Genomic DNA, 18,797 nt, shown 5'->3' with positions numbered 1-18,797 from the left:
TCTCCAGCAGGTTACTTCTCTCTCATTCACATACATAGTAGTCTCAGAGTTCCAAGTGCAGCAAGAGTAGGCAAGCCACAATACAGTGTTTTCTCAGTTTCTGCTTGGATCCCATTTGCAGCTGATCAAGTCTATACTCAAGGATGGACAAACAGACTGAGCCTCTTAATCAGAGGAACTGCAAAGTCACATTACAAAGGGATAGGAAGAATTTGTAACACATTACATTTCTTTCTCCATTTTATCTAAAACTGCTACTAATTTAATATTTTTACACTTCAGCTCTGATGGTTTTAGCCTCTGCTTAAAAACTGTCAGTGGCAAGACCCTGTCTACAAGAAATACTCAAGAAGGCCCTCAGGCCTGAAAAAAAGAGAAAGGGAATACAAAGCTTGGAGCAAGGAGAAAAATAGGTAGATAAACTCAGAAAAATAGTAGATCTTTACCGGAATAGGTTAGCAACCACTTAAATACTAAAATCAAAGATCAAAGGAAGGAATTCACCAAAAATAAATTTAACCTCATCATTGTAAACACACAACCACAACACAAGATAGAATAAGGTATAACAAGAACGACTTAGAAGGGGAAGAGGAAAGTGATTGAATTGACTTAGTATAAGGAAATAGGAGGCCATCAGATAATGGAATATCTCATACACAAGATTTTTTACACAAACCTCAAGGTAACCACTAAACAAATAATCAAAACAAAACCACATATGATAAACAAAAAGAAAACTAGAAGAGTCATAAGACAGAACAACCAAACTGAATTGGCAGTCCGAAACAAATGGGACAAGAAACAAAGGAAACACAAAAGTGACGAAACAGCAACATTAAGCCCTCATATATTAATAACTACCCTAAATGTAAATGGATTGAACTCTCCAATCAAAAGATACAGAGTTGCAGGATGGATTAAAAAGCAAGACCCAACAATATGCTGCCTCCAGGAAACACATCTCAGCACTAAAGACAAGCACAGGCTCAGAGTGAAAGGATGGAAGACAATACTCCAAGCTAATGGCAAACAAAAGAAAGCAGGTGTTGCCATACTCACATCAGACAAAGTAGACTTCAAGATAAAATAGGTTAAGAAAGACAAAGAAGGGTAATATATAATGATAAAAGGGACACTCCACCAAGAAGACATATCACTTATAAATATATATGCACCTAACATAGGAGCACCAATGTACATAAAGCAACTATTAACAAACCTAAAAGGAGACATTAACAGCAACACAATAATAGTAGGGGATCTTAATACCCCACTTACATCAATGGATAGATCATCCAGACAAAAAGTCAATAAAGAAATAGTAGACTTAAATGAAAAACTGGACAAGATGGACCTAGTAGACATATACAGAGCACTCCATCCAAAAACAGCTGACTACACATTCTTCTCAAGCGCGCATGGAACATTCTTAAGGATAGACCATATGTTGGGAGACAAAGCAAGCCTCAATAAATTTAAGAAGATTGAAATCATAACAGGCATCTTTTCAGAGCATAATGCTATAAAACTGGAAATGAACCATGAAAAAAAAACTGGGAAAGTGACAAAAATGTGCAGATTAAACAACATGCTACTGAACAACCAATGGATCATTGATGAAATTAAAGGAGAAATCAAAAACTATCTGGAAACAAACGAAAATGAAAATATGCCATACCAAACCATATGGGATGCAACAAAAGCAGTCCTGAGAGGGAAACTCATAGTGATACAAGCCCACCTTAACAAACAAGAAAAAGCCCAAATAAGCAACCTTAAATTACACCTAACAGAACTAGAAAAAGAAGAACAAACAAAGCCCAAAGTCAGCAGAAGGAGAGAAATAATAAAAATCAGAGCAGAAATAAATGAAATTGAGACCAAAAAAACAGTAGAAAGGATTAATGAAACAGAGTTGGTTCTTTGAGAAGATAAACAAAATCGACAAACCCTTAGCCAGGCTTACTAAGAAAAAAAGAGAAAAGGCTCAAGTAAATAAAATTAGAAATGAAAGAGGAGAAATTACAACGGATACCATGGAAATACGAGGATTATGAGAGAATACTATGAGAAATTATATGCCAACAAATTGGACAATCTAGAAGAAATGGATAAATTCTTAGACTCATACAACCTCCCAAAACTGAACCAAGAAGAAATGGAGAATCTGAATAGACCAATCACAAGTAAAGAGATTGAAATAGTAATCAAAAACCTCCCAAAAAATAAAAGTCCAAGACCAGATGGCTTCTCCGGTGAATTTTACCAAACATTCAAAGAAGATTTAATACCGATCCTTCTCAAACTATTCCAAAAAATAGAGGAAGATGGAACACTTCCTAAATCATTCTACGAGGCCAACATCACCCTGATACCAAAGCCAGACAAAGACAATACAAAGAAAGAAAATTACAGGCCAATATCGCTGATGAACATAGATGCAAAAATCCTCAACAAAATATTGGCAAACCGAATACAGCAATACATTAAAAAGATCATACACCACGATCAAGTAGGATTCATACCAGGGACGCAGGGATGGTTCAACATCCGCAAATCAATCAACGTGATACATCACATCAACAAAACAAAGAATAAAAACCACATGGTCATCTCAATAGATGCAGAGAAGGCATTTGACAAGATACAACATCCATTTATGATAAAAACTCTCAACAAAATGGGAATAGAAGGAAAGTACCTCATCATAATAAAGGCTATTTATGACAAACCCACAGCCAACATCATACTCAATGGGGAAAGACTGACAGCCATTACTCTGAGAACAGGAACGAGGCAGGGCTGCCCACTCTCACCACTGCTGTTCAACCTAGTACTGGAGGTTTTGGCTGGAGCAATTAGGCAAGAAAAAGCAATAAAAGGAATCCAAATAGGTAACAAAGAAGTGAAACTCTCTTGGGCCGGCCCCATGGCTTAGCGGTTAAGTGCATACGCTCTGCTACTGGCGGCCCGGGTTCGGATCCCAGGCGTGCACCGACACACCACTTCTCCGGCCATGCTGAGGCCACGTCCCACATACAGCAACTAGAAGGATGTGCAGCTATGACATACAACTATCTACTGGGACTTTGGGGGAAAAAAAAAAATTAAAAAAAAAAAGAAGTGAAACTCTCACTATTTGCAGATGACATGATTTTATATATAGAAAAGCCTAAGGAATCCGTTGGAAAACTATTAGAAATAATCAACAACTACAGCAAAGTTGCAGGGTACAAAATCAATCTACAAAAATCAGTTGCATTTCTGTATGCTAATAATGAACTAACAGAAAGAGAGCACAAAAAGATAATACCATTTACAATTGCATCAAAAAGAATAAAATGCCTAGGAATAAATCTTACCAAGGAGGTGAATGATCTATACAGTGAGAACTACAAGACATTATTGAAAGAAATCGATGATGATATGAAGAAATGGAAAGATATCCCATGCATGTGGATTGGAAGAATAAACATAGTTAAAATGTCTATATTACCTAAAGCAATCTATAGATTCAATGCAATCTCAATCAGAATCCCAATGACATTCTTCACAGAAATAGAAAAAAGAATACTAAAATTTATATGGGGCAACAAAAGACCCCGAATGGCTAAAGCAATCCTAAGAAAAAAGAACAAAGCAGGAGGCATCACAATCCCTGACTTCAAAACATACTACAGAGCAATAGTAATCAAAACAGCATGGTACTGGTACAAAAACAGACACACAGATCAATCAGTGGAACAGAATTGAAAGCCCAGAAATAAAACCACACGTATACGGACAGCTAATTTTCGACAAAGGTGCTAAGAACATACAATGGAGAAAGGAAAGTCTCTTCAGTAAATGGTGTTGGGAAAACTGGACAGCCACATGCAAAAGAATGAAAGTGGACCATCTGCTATCGCCATTCACAAAAATTAACTCAAAGTGGATCAAAGACGTGAAGATGAGACCTGAAACTATAAAACTCATAGAAGAAAATATAGGCAACACACTATTTGACATTGGTCGTAAAGGAATCTTTTCAGATGACATGCCTACCCAGACTAGGGAAACTAAAGAAAAAGTAAACAAGTGGGACTTTATCAAATTAAAGAGCTTCTGTAAGACAAATGAAACCAGAATCAAGATGAACAGACAACCCACCAGCTGGGAGAGAATATTTGCAAAACATACATCTGACAAGGGGTTGATCTCCATAATATATAAAGAACTCACACAACTGAACAACAAAAAAACAAACAACCCGATCAAAAAATGGGCAGAGGAAATGAACAGACACTTCTCCAAAGAAGATATACAGATGGCCAATAGGCATGTGAAAAGATGTTCAACATCACTAATCATCAGGGAAATGCAAATCAAAACAACACTAAGATATCACCTCACGCCCGTTAGGATGGCTATAATCACCAAGACAAAAAACAAGTGTTGGGGGCCGGCTCTGTGGCTTGGCGGTTAGGTGCATGCGCTCTGATGCTGGCGGCCCGGGTTCGGATCCCGGGCATGCCCCAAGGCACCACTTCTCCGTCCAACCCGAGGCCGAGTCCCACGTACAGCAACTAGAGGGATGTGAACCTGTGACATACAACTATCTACTGGGGCTTTGGGGGGGAAAAAATGAATAAATAAAATCTTTAAAAAAAAAAAAAAAAGTGTTGGAGAGGATGTGGAGAAACAGGAACCCTCATACACAGCTGGTGGGAATGCAAACTGGTGCAGCCTCTATGGAAAACGGTATGGAGATTCCTCAAAGAATTAAAAATAGAGATGCCCTATGACCCAGCCATCCCACTACTGGGAATCTATCCAATGAACCTGAAATCGACAATCCAAAGAGGCTTATGCACCCCTATGTTCATTGCAGCATTATTCACCATAGCCAAGAAGTGGAAGCAACCTAAGTGTCCCTCAACTGACGACTGGATTAAGGAAATGTGGTATATATATACAATGGAATACTACTCAGCCATAAAAAAAAAAGACAAAATCGTCCCATTTGCAACAACATGGATGGGCCTGGAGCGTATTATGTTAAGTGAAATAAGCTAGAAAGAGAAAGACAAACACTGTATGATCTCACTCATATGTGGAATATAAACTAACACATGGACAGAGAAAACTGTATTGCGGTTACCAGGGGCAGTGAGGGTGGGGGGTGGGCACAAGGGGTGAAGGGAGTCATATATATGGCGATGGACAAACAAAAATGTACAACCCAAAATTTCACAATGTTAAAAACTATTAAAACATCAATTAAAAAAAAAACAAAAAAACTGTCAGTGGCACTCTATTGTCCCTGAATGAAGTAAGAGAACAATAGCATGATCTGCCTCAATTCATCTTTCTAGCTTTTATTTTTCTCTGCTCCCCTATGTCTACCCAAATTGGACTCATTTCTGAATTGGTTGACTTAGCCTTTAAGGACCGGATCATATGCCACCACTTTCGTGAATCCTTCCTAGATTTTCCTCTCCTCACTTCCACATGTACTTCTCTCTGCCCTGTGAATTGAAATAGTCTCCCCTTCCTCGGTTTTCTCATAGCTCTTTCCACCTTTCTTGTGGTAGTGATTATTTTTCCTTGTTATAATTGTCTATGTGACTCACCTCCTTTACCAGACTGAGAACTTTTTAAGGGCTGGAACCCAAACCTTATTCATCTTCATAGCTACTCACGTGTAATATTTTGAACCCTGCCTTGCATGTAGCCACCAAAATATTTGAATGAATTTTTCAATGATGAGTATTTCTCACAGTTATTATAATGTAAATTTTTTGAATGTCAGTTCATTTTAAAATTTTTCTTTCAGACCAGAAACTAGAGAGCAGTATCCAAATAAGTTTATCCAACGAGACGACACTGAAAGATTTTACATTCTGAACACACTGTTCAACCTACCAGGTAGACTCATTCTATGCTTACATATACTGATGCTTTCCCTTCTTTCCATGATCATTTGTCTTTGCTCAAGGGAGATAATGAAATAAGTTTGAATTATCTCATTTATAGCTTATGAATATCTATTCTTCATTTTTTCAGAGACCTACCTGTTGGCCTGCCTAGTAGATTTTTTTACTAATTGTCCCAGATACACCAGGTATGTATATGCTATAATTTTCTTTTTCCAATTGATTTTTTAAAATTAATGTGCAGGGTTTTAGAGAACTGGCCATTGTAGGTCTTTTCTGCTTTTCTGAAGTGAATTTAGTGCTAGTGAGAGATGCAACATTGCCAGCCTGAGAGATGGGACAGCGCCAGCAGCTCCATGCAGGCTCTCACCTCCCACACGGCCCCTCTCCTTGCCAGTGTGCTGCAGCCATGTTTGGAAGGGACCACTTCTGATTGGCTTCTCCTGGGAATGAAGACGGCCAGCAGAGGTGCTAATTGTGACAACTGAGTGGGAGGTTTGTGTGATGATTATCTGTCCAAGCAGAATTACACTAAAACCCCCCAACTCATTTCACAGCAGCTACCCAGGAGCCATTCAGGGATGGTAATTTAGTTTCATTACCAGGCCCAGCAAGATTTGGTTGTGGAATAAATACTGTTTATCTCCCTGAAGTAAAATTTTGCTTAAGTCTTCAACAAGTTATCCTCTCCTTTTTAGGGGGAATTGTATGCTGAAGGTTTAGCCATATATGCCAGTTTGCTAACTTCTTATCCTCTGTAGGCATTATCCACTTCAAGGCACTAAATTTGGCAGAGCATTAAGTCACTGAGCTAAATAGAAGATAGGCAATACCTTTGTACCTACAGACAACATCAGAAAAGTCAGAGTGGAGAGGACCTAAATTACCAATTTTAAGTTTTAAATGATTCTTTGATGGGAATTGGTTTCTTAAAAGTGATGAATAAAAGAACTTGATATTTTTGGAACTGGCCTTTTAGCTTCCATTCAGTATGTTCTTCTATCACTTTGTATTTGTTCACAATTATTGTATTCCATTGAATACTAGTCATTTCTGGTCATCAAAATGGATTTTCATTAGGGAGTAATTATTTTCCTAATTAGACACAGCCTTTATCCATGTGATAATGGAAACTTTGGGTCCCCTGGGAAATTTTGATATCATTTTATTTACCCTCTTTTGGATTCCCTGTCATGTTCTTTTCATCTTTCTGTAGCTGTGAAACAGGATTTAAAGATGGGGACCTCTTCATGTCTTACCGGAGTATGTTTCAGGATGTAAGAGATGCTGTTGACTGGGTTCATTACAAGGTACCTAGGAGCTGCTTCTTCACCTGCTCATTCTCTGGCATGTGTTTCATGGTCTGGCATTAACTTTCCAAGTGCAAATAGAGCAGATTTTTTGCCTCTGTTTAAAAAGAAGAGGATTCGCCCCCGCTAGTGCTAGCTCTCTAGAATACTTTTGTTCTTGTCTTTGGCTGTCCTGCTTTCAGAGGTAATGCTGATCTTTCCTCAGTGGTGGTGCTTGACTTGTAGCTCTTATTTCAGTTTGCATTTCCCAAGGTCACTTAGATGAGATTTAGTGTTAAGATTATATTTACCACATCTTTTGAGGATGATTATGGTTCATTTGTTTTTTCCAAATACCTCTCACTTGGCTAATAACATTAACTAATATTACATTTACTATAAATTTTACTGAATAAAATATGAAATGCCTTTTGATTTCTAGTTTAAAATAAAAATAGTTTTATATTTTGAATACATTTTGAAGGTAGAGTTGTAGCAAATCATACCTGCTGCTTTATTCTGGCCTTCTCTAGTTTATCTACTTTTCCATATTGGTAAATACTTAAGAAATGCATTTGGGTTGATAGTAGACACAATTTTTCTTATCAACTGTTAAAAACTGATTTTGTTCTTTTCTTTCTTCCCCTAGGGCTCCCTTAAGGAAAAGACAGTTGAAAATCTTGAGAAGTATGTAGTCAAAGATGTAAGTAATAAGGGGAAAATAGACCTGCATGGTAGCTTATTTTACCTATTAGGGAAATGAATAACAAGCATATTTATAATGAAATGGACAAGGGAAGATATTTCTTTGTTTTAGCGTAATATGTGCTGAGTATAATCACCAAGAGTTTCAGCCAGAGCATAGGTTTTAGTACAGTTTTTCCTGTTTGTTGATAGGCAAGAAGACCCAGTATTTCATTTGTCCTTTTAGCTCTAATTATAATAATAGCAGCTAGAGTGGATACTGTGTGCACACATCACTGTGCTAAGTAATTATATGCATTATCCTATTTAATCTCCCATATAACCCTGAGTTAGGTATTATTACCTCTGCTTTATAGATGAAGAAACTGAAGAATAGAGAGATTAAATAACTTGCCTAAGTTCATACAGTTAGTAAGTAGTAAAGCCAGGAGTCACAGCTAAATGTAACCCAAATCATAATCACAACACTAGATCATCTAAAAAATGAACATACATACGACTGTTATTTAAACTGTCTTTAACCTATCAACAGGGAATGATGAGGAAAGCTTTAAAATACCTTAAAAGACATCAGTGGAAAACATAAAATTTTTAAAAATCTGAGGGCCGGCCCCATGGCTTAGCGGTTGTGTGTGCGCGCTCCGCTGCTGGCGGCCCGGGTTCGATCCTGGGCGTACACCGACGCACTGCTTCTCCGGCCATGCTGAGGCCGTGTCCCACATGCAGCAACTAGAAGGATGTGCAGCTATGACCTACAACTATCTGCTGGGGCTTTGGAGGAAAAAATAAATAAATAAAATTAAAAAAAAATTTTTTTTAAATCTGTAGTTTAGTTAATAGCATTGTGCCAATGTTAATTTCTTAATTTTTATAATTGTACTGTGGTTATGTGAGATTAAGATGTTAATATTAACGGAAGCTGGATGAAGAATATATGGGAACCCTCTGTACTATTTTCAGAACATTTCTGTAAGTCTGAAATTATTTCAAAATAAAAAGTAAACACACACACATACACACACAGCCCTAAGATGAGATAATTCTTCCTTTTCATACAGAGTAAAAGTAGCAGAATGCCATATTTTCTCAAAGTACTTTGGTAAAGATTTCTTATTGTTTTTAGTCGTTGTACCTCCTGTTTCCCCTCCACTCCCACCTCTATCCTTGTTGTTTCAAGAAAGAGCACTGAGGAGTTCAGGAGTGGTCCAGGAGAATTTGAGTGAAGGAATCAGTTTACTGTGGGAGAAGGAAAAGCTGGTTTTTTTTCTGGTCACATCAGGAATTAGAATTTCCTCAAGTATCTGCAGGTGTGTCTGGGCATTTCTAGGTTTCATCCCACACACGTCATTTCATTCTACAAGGTGTTTTATAGAACAAAAGTATACACAATGAAGCAATATCTAATACTCTCCATGTAGAGTATTTTGTGGGTGATGTTTAAAATCAGCTTCTCCTGATCTTTAACATATCTAATTCACATACTTTAAGAGATTACAAGATAATTTAAACTCTTTCCTGAGGCAGACATAGGAAGGTAGAGATTTTTTTTTAATAAGCATATAATCATTTATATGTATCATTTTGTATATAAATCTATATGTTAAATGTACCATGTATACTACATGTGTTAATTACATAATTCATGCATAGTGATAGTGTGGTCTTTTAAATGGAAAATTCTGAAACAAACCAACTAACCCTTAAAGGGCATCTCCTATTCCTACTTCAGTGGACAAAAGTCTAGTATATGACTATTCCACAGTGTAAATGAAAATATATTTGTGTTTTAGTGTTTTGCTCATAATCATATTACATTTCAGGGAAAACTGCCTTTGCTTCTGAGCCGGATGAAGGAAGTAGGGAAAGTATTTCTTGCCACCAACAGTGACTATAAATATACAGATGTAAGTGCTTAATATTCATATTGGTTTATTTATACAGAGGAATTATTTTGGCCTAAATAACTGTGAAGATAATGAGGAGGATAGTAGTTCATTAAGTGAGGGTAGATTTTCTTGATTTCCTTTTGAAAGCAGAGTGAAAAAAACAAAAATATGTAGGATAAGGACTATATCAGAGTGGTTCTGAAATTTTTCTAAACATTTCTTTTGACTATTGTCCCTGCTTATAATTGGCTACTTAAAAGTTTTAATTTTGGAGTTAAAACACTTGTGCTGATTCAAATGGCTTCTGTGTCTCTTTAGTGCATCATTTATATAAACTTGAGCAGTCACACCCTTTACTGCACATGTGTACCTGCCCTCCCTGCTGTTGAGAATCAGACAGCAGTAGATGGTACAAAGATGTTTTGACTCTTGCCATCAGAATTTACTACCTCTTAACTTAGATTTTTCTTGCCATGATTAAACCATGTAGAAAAGCCGATTTAACTCCTTAACCTCATCTTCCTTTTGCTAAGATGGTTACAAGTTTCTCAGTGCTCCCCAATCCTCTTTATGTAAAATGTTGATTTAGAAATCGATGCCCCTTACCTCCAAATATGTGTTCCAGTCCACTAGGAAAATTGGATAGGGATATATGGATGAATCTGTACAAAAACATTGCCTGGAAGAAGCCTGTGCCCTGCTGAGAATGTCAGAAACTTTTGTTTGTTTGTTATAATGAAGCATTAATTTCTGGCTTCCACTGTCATGATTTCATAAACTTTAGAGGAAACAAGAATGTGATGAATCCTATATTGAAAAAGATATGTCTTATAAAAAACTTGCGTGTGATTTTTTTAGGTGTTATATATCTCTTTTGCAGTAGTAGTATATGGACCTTATGTTGGATGTTTTTTTTCCAGAAAATTATGACTTACCTGTTTGATTTCCCACATGGCCCCAAGGTACTATATGAAACTTAATAGACCATTGTTTTAGTAATAGTGAATGCATTTAACCGTCTTGGAATATTGAGGGTAAGGAATTGGTCAGGACTCATTCAGAAATCTTCATTAACATTAGAAGTAATGCAGGGGCTAGTATAATTTAAAGTCACTAGCAATTTGAAAACTTAGTAGACAGAAATAAGAGATTTCACGTGGTATTTAGTAGGATGGGATCAGAATATTTTATGCCCAACAAGTTCTATGCAGCATTGTTAAGTTTGTGTGGCAATGAAAGGAATTTTCAGGTTGAGGAACATATCTGATTAAAAGAAACAGAGAAAATGTGTATATCCTTGACAACTTCTAGAATCTGCTGTTAACTTACTGCTGAGTTTTGTGCCAAGAGAACAGTTAACCTTGATATTTAGCAGAGAAGTCTTCATTCCTGCAGTATGGCTACTCTTAGGTTTAAGGAATACTCACTGAACTTAGTCACATACTTGTGGAATTTTAGTCCTAGGCTTCTTTGAATAAATGTTGGTAAATGTCCCTGTTTTGAGATCACCCGAAAGCACAGTATGCAGTGCTCTTTAGCTTGACCTTAGAAGGTGAATGCCCTGGTTCCATTTCAGGATGGAAATACTTTTAATAGGCATAACTTCTACTTTAGTGCTGTGATGAGCCTGCAATATGAGCCAAAGGCCATTGTGTACGTAGAGCCATCATTCTGAGAATATAAACAGTAAAATTTCCTAATAGTAGTTTCATGTTAGTTTGTATACTTCACTTATGCTGATCTGCCTCTTTCTTAATCTATCTCTTGAGTATTGATTTGTATCTCTCCTTAGCCCCTTTGAGTGGGAGCAGACTTTCTTTCATATATTAAAGCTGTGAAATAAGTTAATAAGTAGTAGATGAAATGATTTAAAAATGTAGATTGAGTCATTATTTACATTTTTAATAAGACAGTATGTTTTTAATAAAATGGTAGGATCTTCTGATTGTGCTTCATATTTCTACATACCTTGAGTGAGATTAAATAATTAGTGCCTTAAGGTTAGGAGTGATGTTTTGGCTTTTGCTGTTTCTCCTTCATCAGCCTGGGAGCTCCCATCGACCATGGCAGTCCTACTTTGACCTGATCTTGGTGGATGCACGGAAACCACTCTTTTTTGGAGAAGGCACTGTACTGCGTCAGGTGGATACTGTAAGTTGAGAGGATGATCTATCTGCTAGCACATTGTCCTTCATGTTTCCCCTTGCCCCACTCCTACTCTCCCTAAGGACACAGGTATTTTTTAACTTATTAGCCATATCTCTCTTTTGAAATTAAGAGTTTTGGTCTTTTTTTTTTTTTTTTTTTTAAAGATTTTATTTATTCAGTTTTTTCCCCCCAAAGCCCCAGTAGATAGTTGTATGTCATAGGTTCACATCCTTCTAGTTGCTGTACGTGGGACTCGGCCTCACGTTGGACGGAGAAGTGGTGCCTCAGGGCGCTCCCGGGATCCGAACCCGGGCCGCCAGCATCAGAGCGCGCGCACTTAACCGCTAAGCCACGGAGCCGGCCCAAGAGTTTTGGTCTTAATTGAGATAGTTAGATAATTCAGAAGAATATAATTCAAAAGTGCCGCTCATTTGGCTACCTAGCCCAGTAGCATTTTGGGTGGAGATTGTGATAGAATGATAAAGTATTACAAAGTCCATATTCTCTTCTCACAGAAAACTGGCAAGCTGAAAATTGGTACCTACACAGGCCCCTTACAGCATGGCATTGTCTACTCAGGAGGTGAGTCACAGACTTCCCTATTTAGTGTCTTTGCTCAGACCTCACTATGAAAGCTTTGGTGTCCTCCTGGCATAGTGCCACATATATTTTTTAGTATTCTCTAGATATCATCTACTGAAGGTAAATACTTGAGTCACCTACTAATGTTATAGGAGTCACGGAGAATAAGTTTGAGTTGTTAGTATGTCCTAATGAATATTTGATTTTCACTGAAAGGATCAGTTTTTCCCCATCCTTCTTTTACCTATTGGAGGCTTTTTCTCAGTGTCCTGGAATCATTTGGGGTGGTTCAAAGGGGTTTTCAAGGAGCCCCTATGGACACAGACACATACTTTGTTGGAGTGAGAAACAGTTGAACAAGGCCAACTTAAAGGCAGATCTTTGATAAGAAATGGTGGTGGTACTTTTGAGGGTTATATTCGCTAAGTTGAGATGTAGTTTTGTTGTTCTTGGATTTGGTGATCAGGAACTCTGATCAGGACAATGGAGCTGAAGGCCTTGGCTTAAAGGCAATAAAAAGAATGATGAAAAAACGACAATAGTGGGTCTCTGTCTTTAAGAAAGTTGAGCCCTTTTTCTAGTCTGTTCCTCGCATAATTATAGGAATAAAATTAATCAGCACAGTATTTAATGGTGTTATGGTACTTGGAAGACTGGTTTTTAATATGGAGACATTTTTGTTTTCTCATTGTTCATTCCACTGTTTCAGGTTCATCCGATACAATCTGTGATCTTTTGGGAGCCAAGGGCAAGGACATTCTGTATATCGGAGATCACATTTTTGGGGACATTTTAAAATCAAAGAAACGACAAGGGTGGCGAACTTTCTTGGTGATTCCTGAACTTGCACAAGAGCTGCATGTCTGGACTGATAAGAGTTGTAAGGAGCCATTACTCTTATTTTATAAATCTTTGACATAGCTAGTTTGTATCTAAATGGCCAGCTGTGAATCAATCCTCTTTGAAGAACCATCACTTTGTATGCAGGGGGGCAGAGGTAGTCAAAAGAATGGCACCTGATATTTGGATACCTCCTTACCATATAGCTGGAACTCCAGAATTTGAAGAAATATGGAGGTTATCTTGTTCAGCCTTATTCTTGAACCCCATCAAGGATAAGTATAGAAGGTTACTGTCCTGAGCTATATTACAGCAGCAACTAAACTGAATTCCACTTTTGTCTGTAGTCCCACATTTGTCCAACCATGCCTGCTAGTTCCAGTCCCTCTGCTACCCCCCATATCTGTGATTCTGGGGCATTGATGGCTCTGAGTGTTAATCACCTCCTGCTGTTTTTTATTTGCTCTTCTGAGAAGTACAGAATGAGGCCAAATTGCATTCTCTGCACTGAGCTGCACTGCGTACACTGAATTGAGCTGTGCATCTAGTCATGTAAAGACGTTTGACACATAAGTTCTCCAACCAGTCCTTTCTTAGCTGGCATCACCTGTAGTGTGGTGAAAGGTACTGCCTCCAGAAACTCAGCCTGCCTCAGGTAGTTAGCCTGGCTCCACCTCTCAGTATCTTCATGTCCTTAGGCAAGTTACTGAGACATCCTGTGCCGTAGTTTCCTCAAATGTAGAAATGAGGATAATAATACCTGCTTCATAAAGCTGATGAGACTTAACTGAGGTAATGTGTGTATAAAGAAGCTAGAAGTAACAACCCTTCTCAACCAAGGCTCCTCGTCTGAACCACAGAACACAGAACATGATTGGAATGACTCTCAGTTCTCCCAAAAATGGTAGACAATAAAATTTGTTATATACAATGGATACGTTAGGGCTTAATTCTCTTTGGGGAACCCAGGTTGAGAAGGACTGGAACACATAGAAAGCATGCAACAGATGTTGGCTGTTGCTATTGTTTGTACTTATCAGTGGGATTTTCTGGCTAGCCTTTCATCCACATTTTCAACTTTCCACCTATGAAATTTTAGAAATCTAGGTGATTTGGCTCTAATTCTTGGACTTGTGACTCTGGACAAGTCAACCTAATTCTCATTCTTTCATCTGAAAATAGAATTAACACTTGCTTTGCTGATACACCTAAGTTGGGGTGTGAATTGGCACTTTGTAACAAAAGCTCAGAATCAGCATCCAGTTGGAAGGGAGAGTTTTAATCAGTGGTGTTTAAGTAGGAGGAAAGGCAGTTAAAGAGGAAATTGCGTTCACCTGCCGCCAGACTCAAAGCAGGTCATCAGTGGGTTTTCTGAAGAGGGAAGAGGAAGTCATTTTATACACTTATAACTTTACTTTTCAGTCATGTCTGTAACCTTTTAATTTAGTTTCAGCAGCAATTAAAAACTGGATGCTTTTTATTTGATTTATTTAAAACATTTTCTTTTCCTTCCAAACCTTAACTAGCACTTTTCGAAGAACTTCAGAGCTTGGATGTTTTCTTGGCTGAACTCTACAAGTAAGTTTCCTAATTCTAAAAATTTCTTCCCTAAAAACCATCTACCTTTTTGGGAGTCGATCTAGGTGTAAGAGATGTCCTTTCTAGAGATTCATTGGATTTTTCTTTTGTCTTCAGGCACCTTGACAGCAGCAGCAATGAGCGCCCAGACATTAGCTCCATCCAGAGACGTATTAAGGTATCCAAATGGGATTTGGGAGAAAACTTGGAAAATAAGTTTAAGTGATTTTCATAGTTTTGATTTTATATGGGGACTGGCACATAGCCAGTGCTCAATAAGTATTTGTTGAATGAGCTGAGACTCAATCTCATTCTTTGTTTTAGAAAGTAACTCACGACATGGACATGTGCTATGGGATGATGGGAAGCCTGTTTCGCAGTGGCTCCCGGCAGACCCTCTTTGCTAGTCAGGTGATGCGCTATGCTGATCTCTATGCAGCATCCTTCATCAATTTGCTATATTACCCATTCAGCTACCTCTTCAGAGCTGCCCACGTCTTGGTGAGTTAATCCAACCTTAAGCTACTATTTACAGTTAAGATACACTCTTAAGGCTGAGATCTGCAACCAGCTTTGTGGGATGGCACAGGAGGTTTTAGCTCATTTCTTTGTTTTTTTGTGTGTGTGTGTGATTTTTTTTTTTTTGGTGAGGGGATCAGCCCTGTGCTAACATCCACCAATCCTCCTCTTTTCTTTTCTTTCTTTTTTTTTTTTTTTTTGCTGAGGAAGACTGGCCCTGGGCTAACATCCATGCCCATCTTCCTCCACTTTATATGGGACGCCGCCACAGCATGGCCTGCCAAGCAGTGCATCAGTGCGCGCCCGGGATCCAAACTGGCGAACCCTGGGCCACCGCAGCGGAGCGCGCCCGTAACCACTTGTGCCACCAGGCTGGCCCCCTTTTTTTTTTTTTTTTAAAGGTGCCATGTAACTATTTATTTATGTATTTATTTATTTATTTTTGAGGAAGATTGGTTCTGAGCTGACATCTACCAATCCTCCTCTTTTTTGGCTGAGGAAGACTGGCCCTGGGCTAACATCCATGCCCATCTTCCTCTACGTTATATGGGACACCGCCACAGCATGGCTTGCCAAGCGGTGCATCACTGCGCACCCGGGATCTGAACTGGCGAACCCTGGGCCACTGCAGCGGAGCGCACGCACTTAACCACTTGTGCCACTGGGCTGGCCCTTAGATCATTTCTTTCTAATGTGCAAAACGTGGTTGCACAAAAAAGAGAAAGTATGATCAAGATAGAATGTTATAGAGTATAACTTTACTCTCTGAAATCGACTTATTAATAAAGTTATTTGAATGGCAAAGAACTTCCTTTTCTGTTAGTACTAATTGAGAGAAATGAGGATTTTATATTTCCGTGTTCTGATACTGATCTATGTTTCAGGACTGTTTTTTGCTGTGAAATAGAAAGTAAGAATCTCTTCTTTCCCATCTTACCAGTTTCAGGCTATAGTAAACAATCTGGGCGGAGTTTTGAGGGTTGGGAAGAGAGAAGATAGGCAGTTCTAGGTAGTTCCAGGAAGATACTTCAGTATCTAAATTGGCGTGGCCTCTGGTCCATTATAGACCTTCCTCTGGATGGCCACCTAACAGAGTGAGAGGGGTTACGATTTGGGAAACAGCTATTTTGCTCCACCTGCTTTCTGAGCTTCTGATTTTGTTCTAGATGCCTCATGAATCAACAGTGGAGCACACACATGTAGACATCAATGAGATGGAGTCCCCACTTGCCACCCGGAACCGCACGTCAGTGGATTTCAAAGATACCGACTATAAGCGGCATCAGTTGACACGGTCAATTAGCGAGATTAAACCTCCCAACCTCTTCCCACTGGCCCCCCAAGAAATTACACACTGCCATGATGAAGATGATGATGAGGAGGAGGAAGAAGAAGAATAAGGAGGAAAACCAAAACTCTGAGCACCCATTAAACAAGTTTAGAGGACTCACAGGAGAAAAGGATGTTCCTATTTGGGTTCTGGTCGGGGGAGGGGAGCTCCCTCAAAGGTAGATCTGGAAAATTTCTGAAGACTTGAAAATATTCTAATCATAGGGAGATACTTTTGTTTTAGTTTGTGTGTCTGTACTCTTTGCAGATGGTTCAAAATAGTAATGGAGAATGTATTGGAAGAAAGTAAGGGTAAACCCAGGCTGAATTGCATGCAGATGGCTCCATCGTGGCTTGTGACACTGTTTCCTTGTCTTGTTTCATCATCATTATGTTGTAGTGTATCTGGATACACTAAGGGTGGTGCAGGGTCTCAGAGAAAAGGAGGATGGGAACAGGTGATCCAAAAATACTGTTATGTTACAAATTGTGCTTTTACTCCAAAATTCATCTTTTTCAGTACATTACACAGTATTGTATATCTGTGGTGAAATATATTGTTTCCATTATCATATGTAGTTTTCTGTTAAGGTCAAGGTTCCTTTTACAAGCCTTGAAGTGTCCTCAGTAACTCTGGTAAGGCTGCTGTCTGTCATTGGCTTTGCAGAACTGTTCTCTGCTTGCTATAGGGCTGGTCTGAAATGGACTGCAACGATTTCATTTTGAGGCAAAAGTCTTCATCCATTTCTACATTTTTTTGATGGATAGCAAAAATGCTTATGTTATCCAAAAACATTTTTTCGTCTGGGATAAATCTATAGAAGAATGTAGCTGAAAGAAGACAAGGGAGCAAGCCCCCTGAAAAGAAAAGGAGGAACCTTCTTAAATTACAGCAGAAGTGACTAAAATTCATTAGTGTGGACTACGTAGTGTGGCTCATGCTACCCCATTCCAGCCTCCTCTATCTTGTAGGGTTGATTGCTGTATTTCAGAGTGAGCATTAGAGGATGGGAAGAGGGCTCTGTAAGCCAGAACCTTACTATAAAGCAAAGGGCACAATCTGTGTGAATAAATTCACTTCAGAATCCCAAGTGAAATGACTTCTTGTTGTTTTGAACAAGAAAGGATCATTGCTGTATACTTTAGGGTATTTTAACTGCTCACCAGTACAGTGAAAGTTGTTAAAACATTTTTAACAGTGGTGTATACTCTTGCTTTAAACTTCTTATATTTTTTCTGTTCTTATTGTCATTGGTCAGCGTGGGAGGGTAGATTAGCTGCTCTAGAATTCAATAAAGTATAATATTTATAATACTGATTTTTACTCCTTCCTGTAATACAACTGTAATAACTATTGTTCTTCAAGTGGGATGAGGTTTGGCTTAGTGATGTCAATTTGACATTCTCTTAAAGGAAATGTAGTCCAGCATGATTAATCAATGGTTAAATTTATAGCACTTAAATAGGCCTCAATTTTTTATGGAAAGTTTTGGTAGAGGACTGGGAGGTAAGGCTTTTTTTTCTTTTTTAAAAATCACTTTATAGTAGGGAACACAACTTAGTAAGTTCGCCAAGGCCACAGTACCTCATCACTTTCAATATATATGGCTTTACATTAAGTCAAGAAACATACTTTCTAACTTGTATCTATTAGGAATATATGCTACTTTAAAAGTATCAGGTAAGAAATACTATTGCAAATAGCATTTAGATTCTGTCCCTGTTTTAAATTTTAGAGAATGTGTTTAAGAATAATTAATAGCTGGGGTGACTACATTCAAGATGGAGATGTTCCCCAGTTTGACACTTAAATTTTCTCAAAGCCAAATAATTTCTAAGTGACTTATTACAGCTACAGAGCTAACTTATACTAGTATATTTACATATTTTCCCTTTTAGAGCAAGGACCAACATGATCACTTTGCTTTAATTTACAACAAGTTTTTTATTGTTATCTACGTAAGATCTTATCTGTGTAAGATTTTTAGCCAGATGTCTCTCTG

At 38.2% G+C, this 18,797-nt stretch overlaps 1 protein-coding gene across 2 annotated transcripts in view; it reads left to right on the top strand.

Moving 5' to 3' along the window:
- NT5C2 (5'-nucleotidase, cytosolic II) overlaps nt 1–18,108 on the top strand; it is a 102,664-nt gene extending 84,556 nt beyond the window's left edge. For both annotated transcript variants that reach the window (XM_087432534.1, XM_087432533.1), the window contains 13 exons: nt 5,819–5,910; nt 6,049–6,106; nt 7,135–7,228; nt 7,857–7,910; nt 9,733–9,816; nt 10,719–10,760; nt 11,842–11,949; nt 12,462–12,528; nt 13,238–13,408; nt 14,895–14,946; nt 15,064–15,124; nt 15,271–15,447; nt 16,632–18,108. In XM_087432534.1, the coding sequence (XP_087288660.1) occupies nt 5,819–5,910; nt 6,049–6,106; nt 7,135–7,228; nt 7,857–7,910; nt 9,733–9,816; nt 10,719–10,760; nt 11,842–11,949; nt 12,462–12,528; nt 13,238–13,408; nt 14,895–14,946; nt 15,064–15,124; nt 15,271–15,447; nt 16,632–16,865 (1,294 nt within the window). In that variant the 3' untranslated portion in view covers nt 16,866–18,108. The remainder of the gene's footprint in view (nt 1–5,818; nt 5,911–6,048; nt 6,107–7,134; nt 7,229–7,856; nt 7,911–9,732; nt 9,817–10,718; nt 10,761–11,841; nt 11,950–12,461; nt 12,529–13,237; nt 13,409–14,894; nt 14,947–15,063; nt 15,125–15,270; nt 15,448–16,631) is intronic.
- The last annotated feature ends 689 nt before the right edge of the window (nt 18,109–18,797 follow it).

The sequence above is a fragment of the Ceratotherium simum genome, chromosome 6 (assembly GCF_057802395.1).
Source record: "Ceratotherium simum simum isolate JZ-2026a chromosome 6, ASM5780239v1, whole genome shotgun sequence".
Taxonomy (NCBI): domain Eukaryota; kingdom Metazoa; phylum Chordata; class Mammalia; order Perissodactyla; family Rhinocerotidae; genus Ceratotherium; species Ceratotherium simum.
The sequence above is the reverse complement of the archived record's forward strand: the minus strand, read 5'-3'. Positions and strand labels throughout refer to the sequence as shown.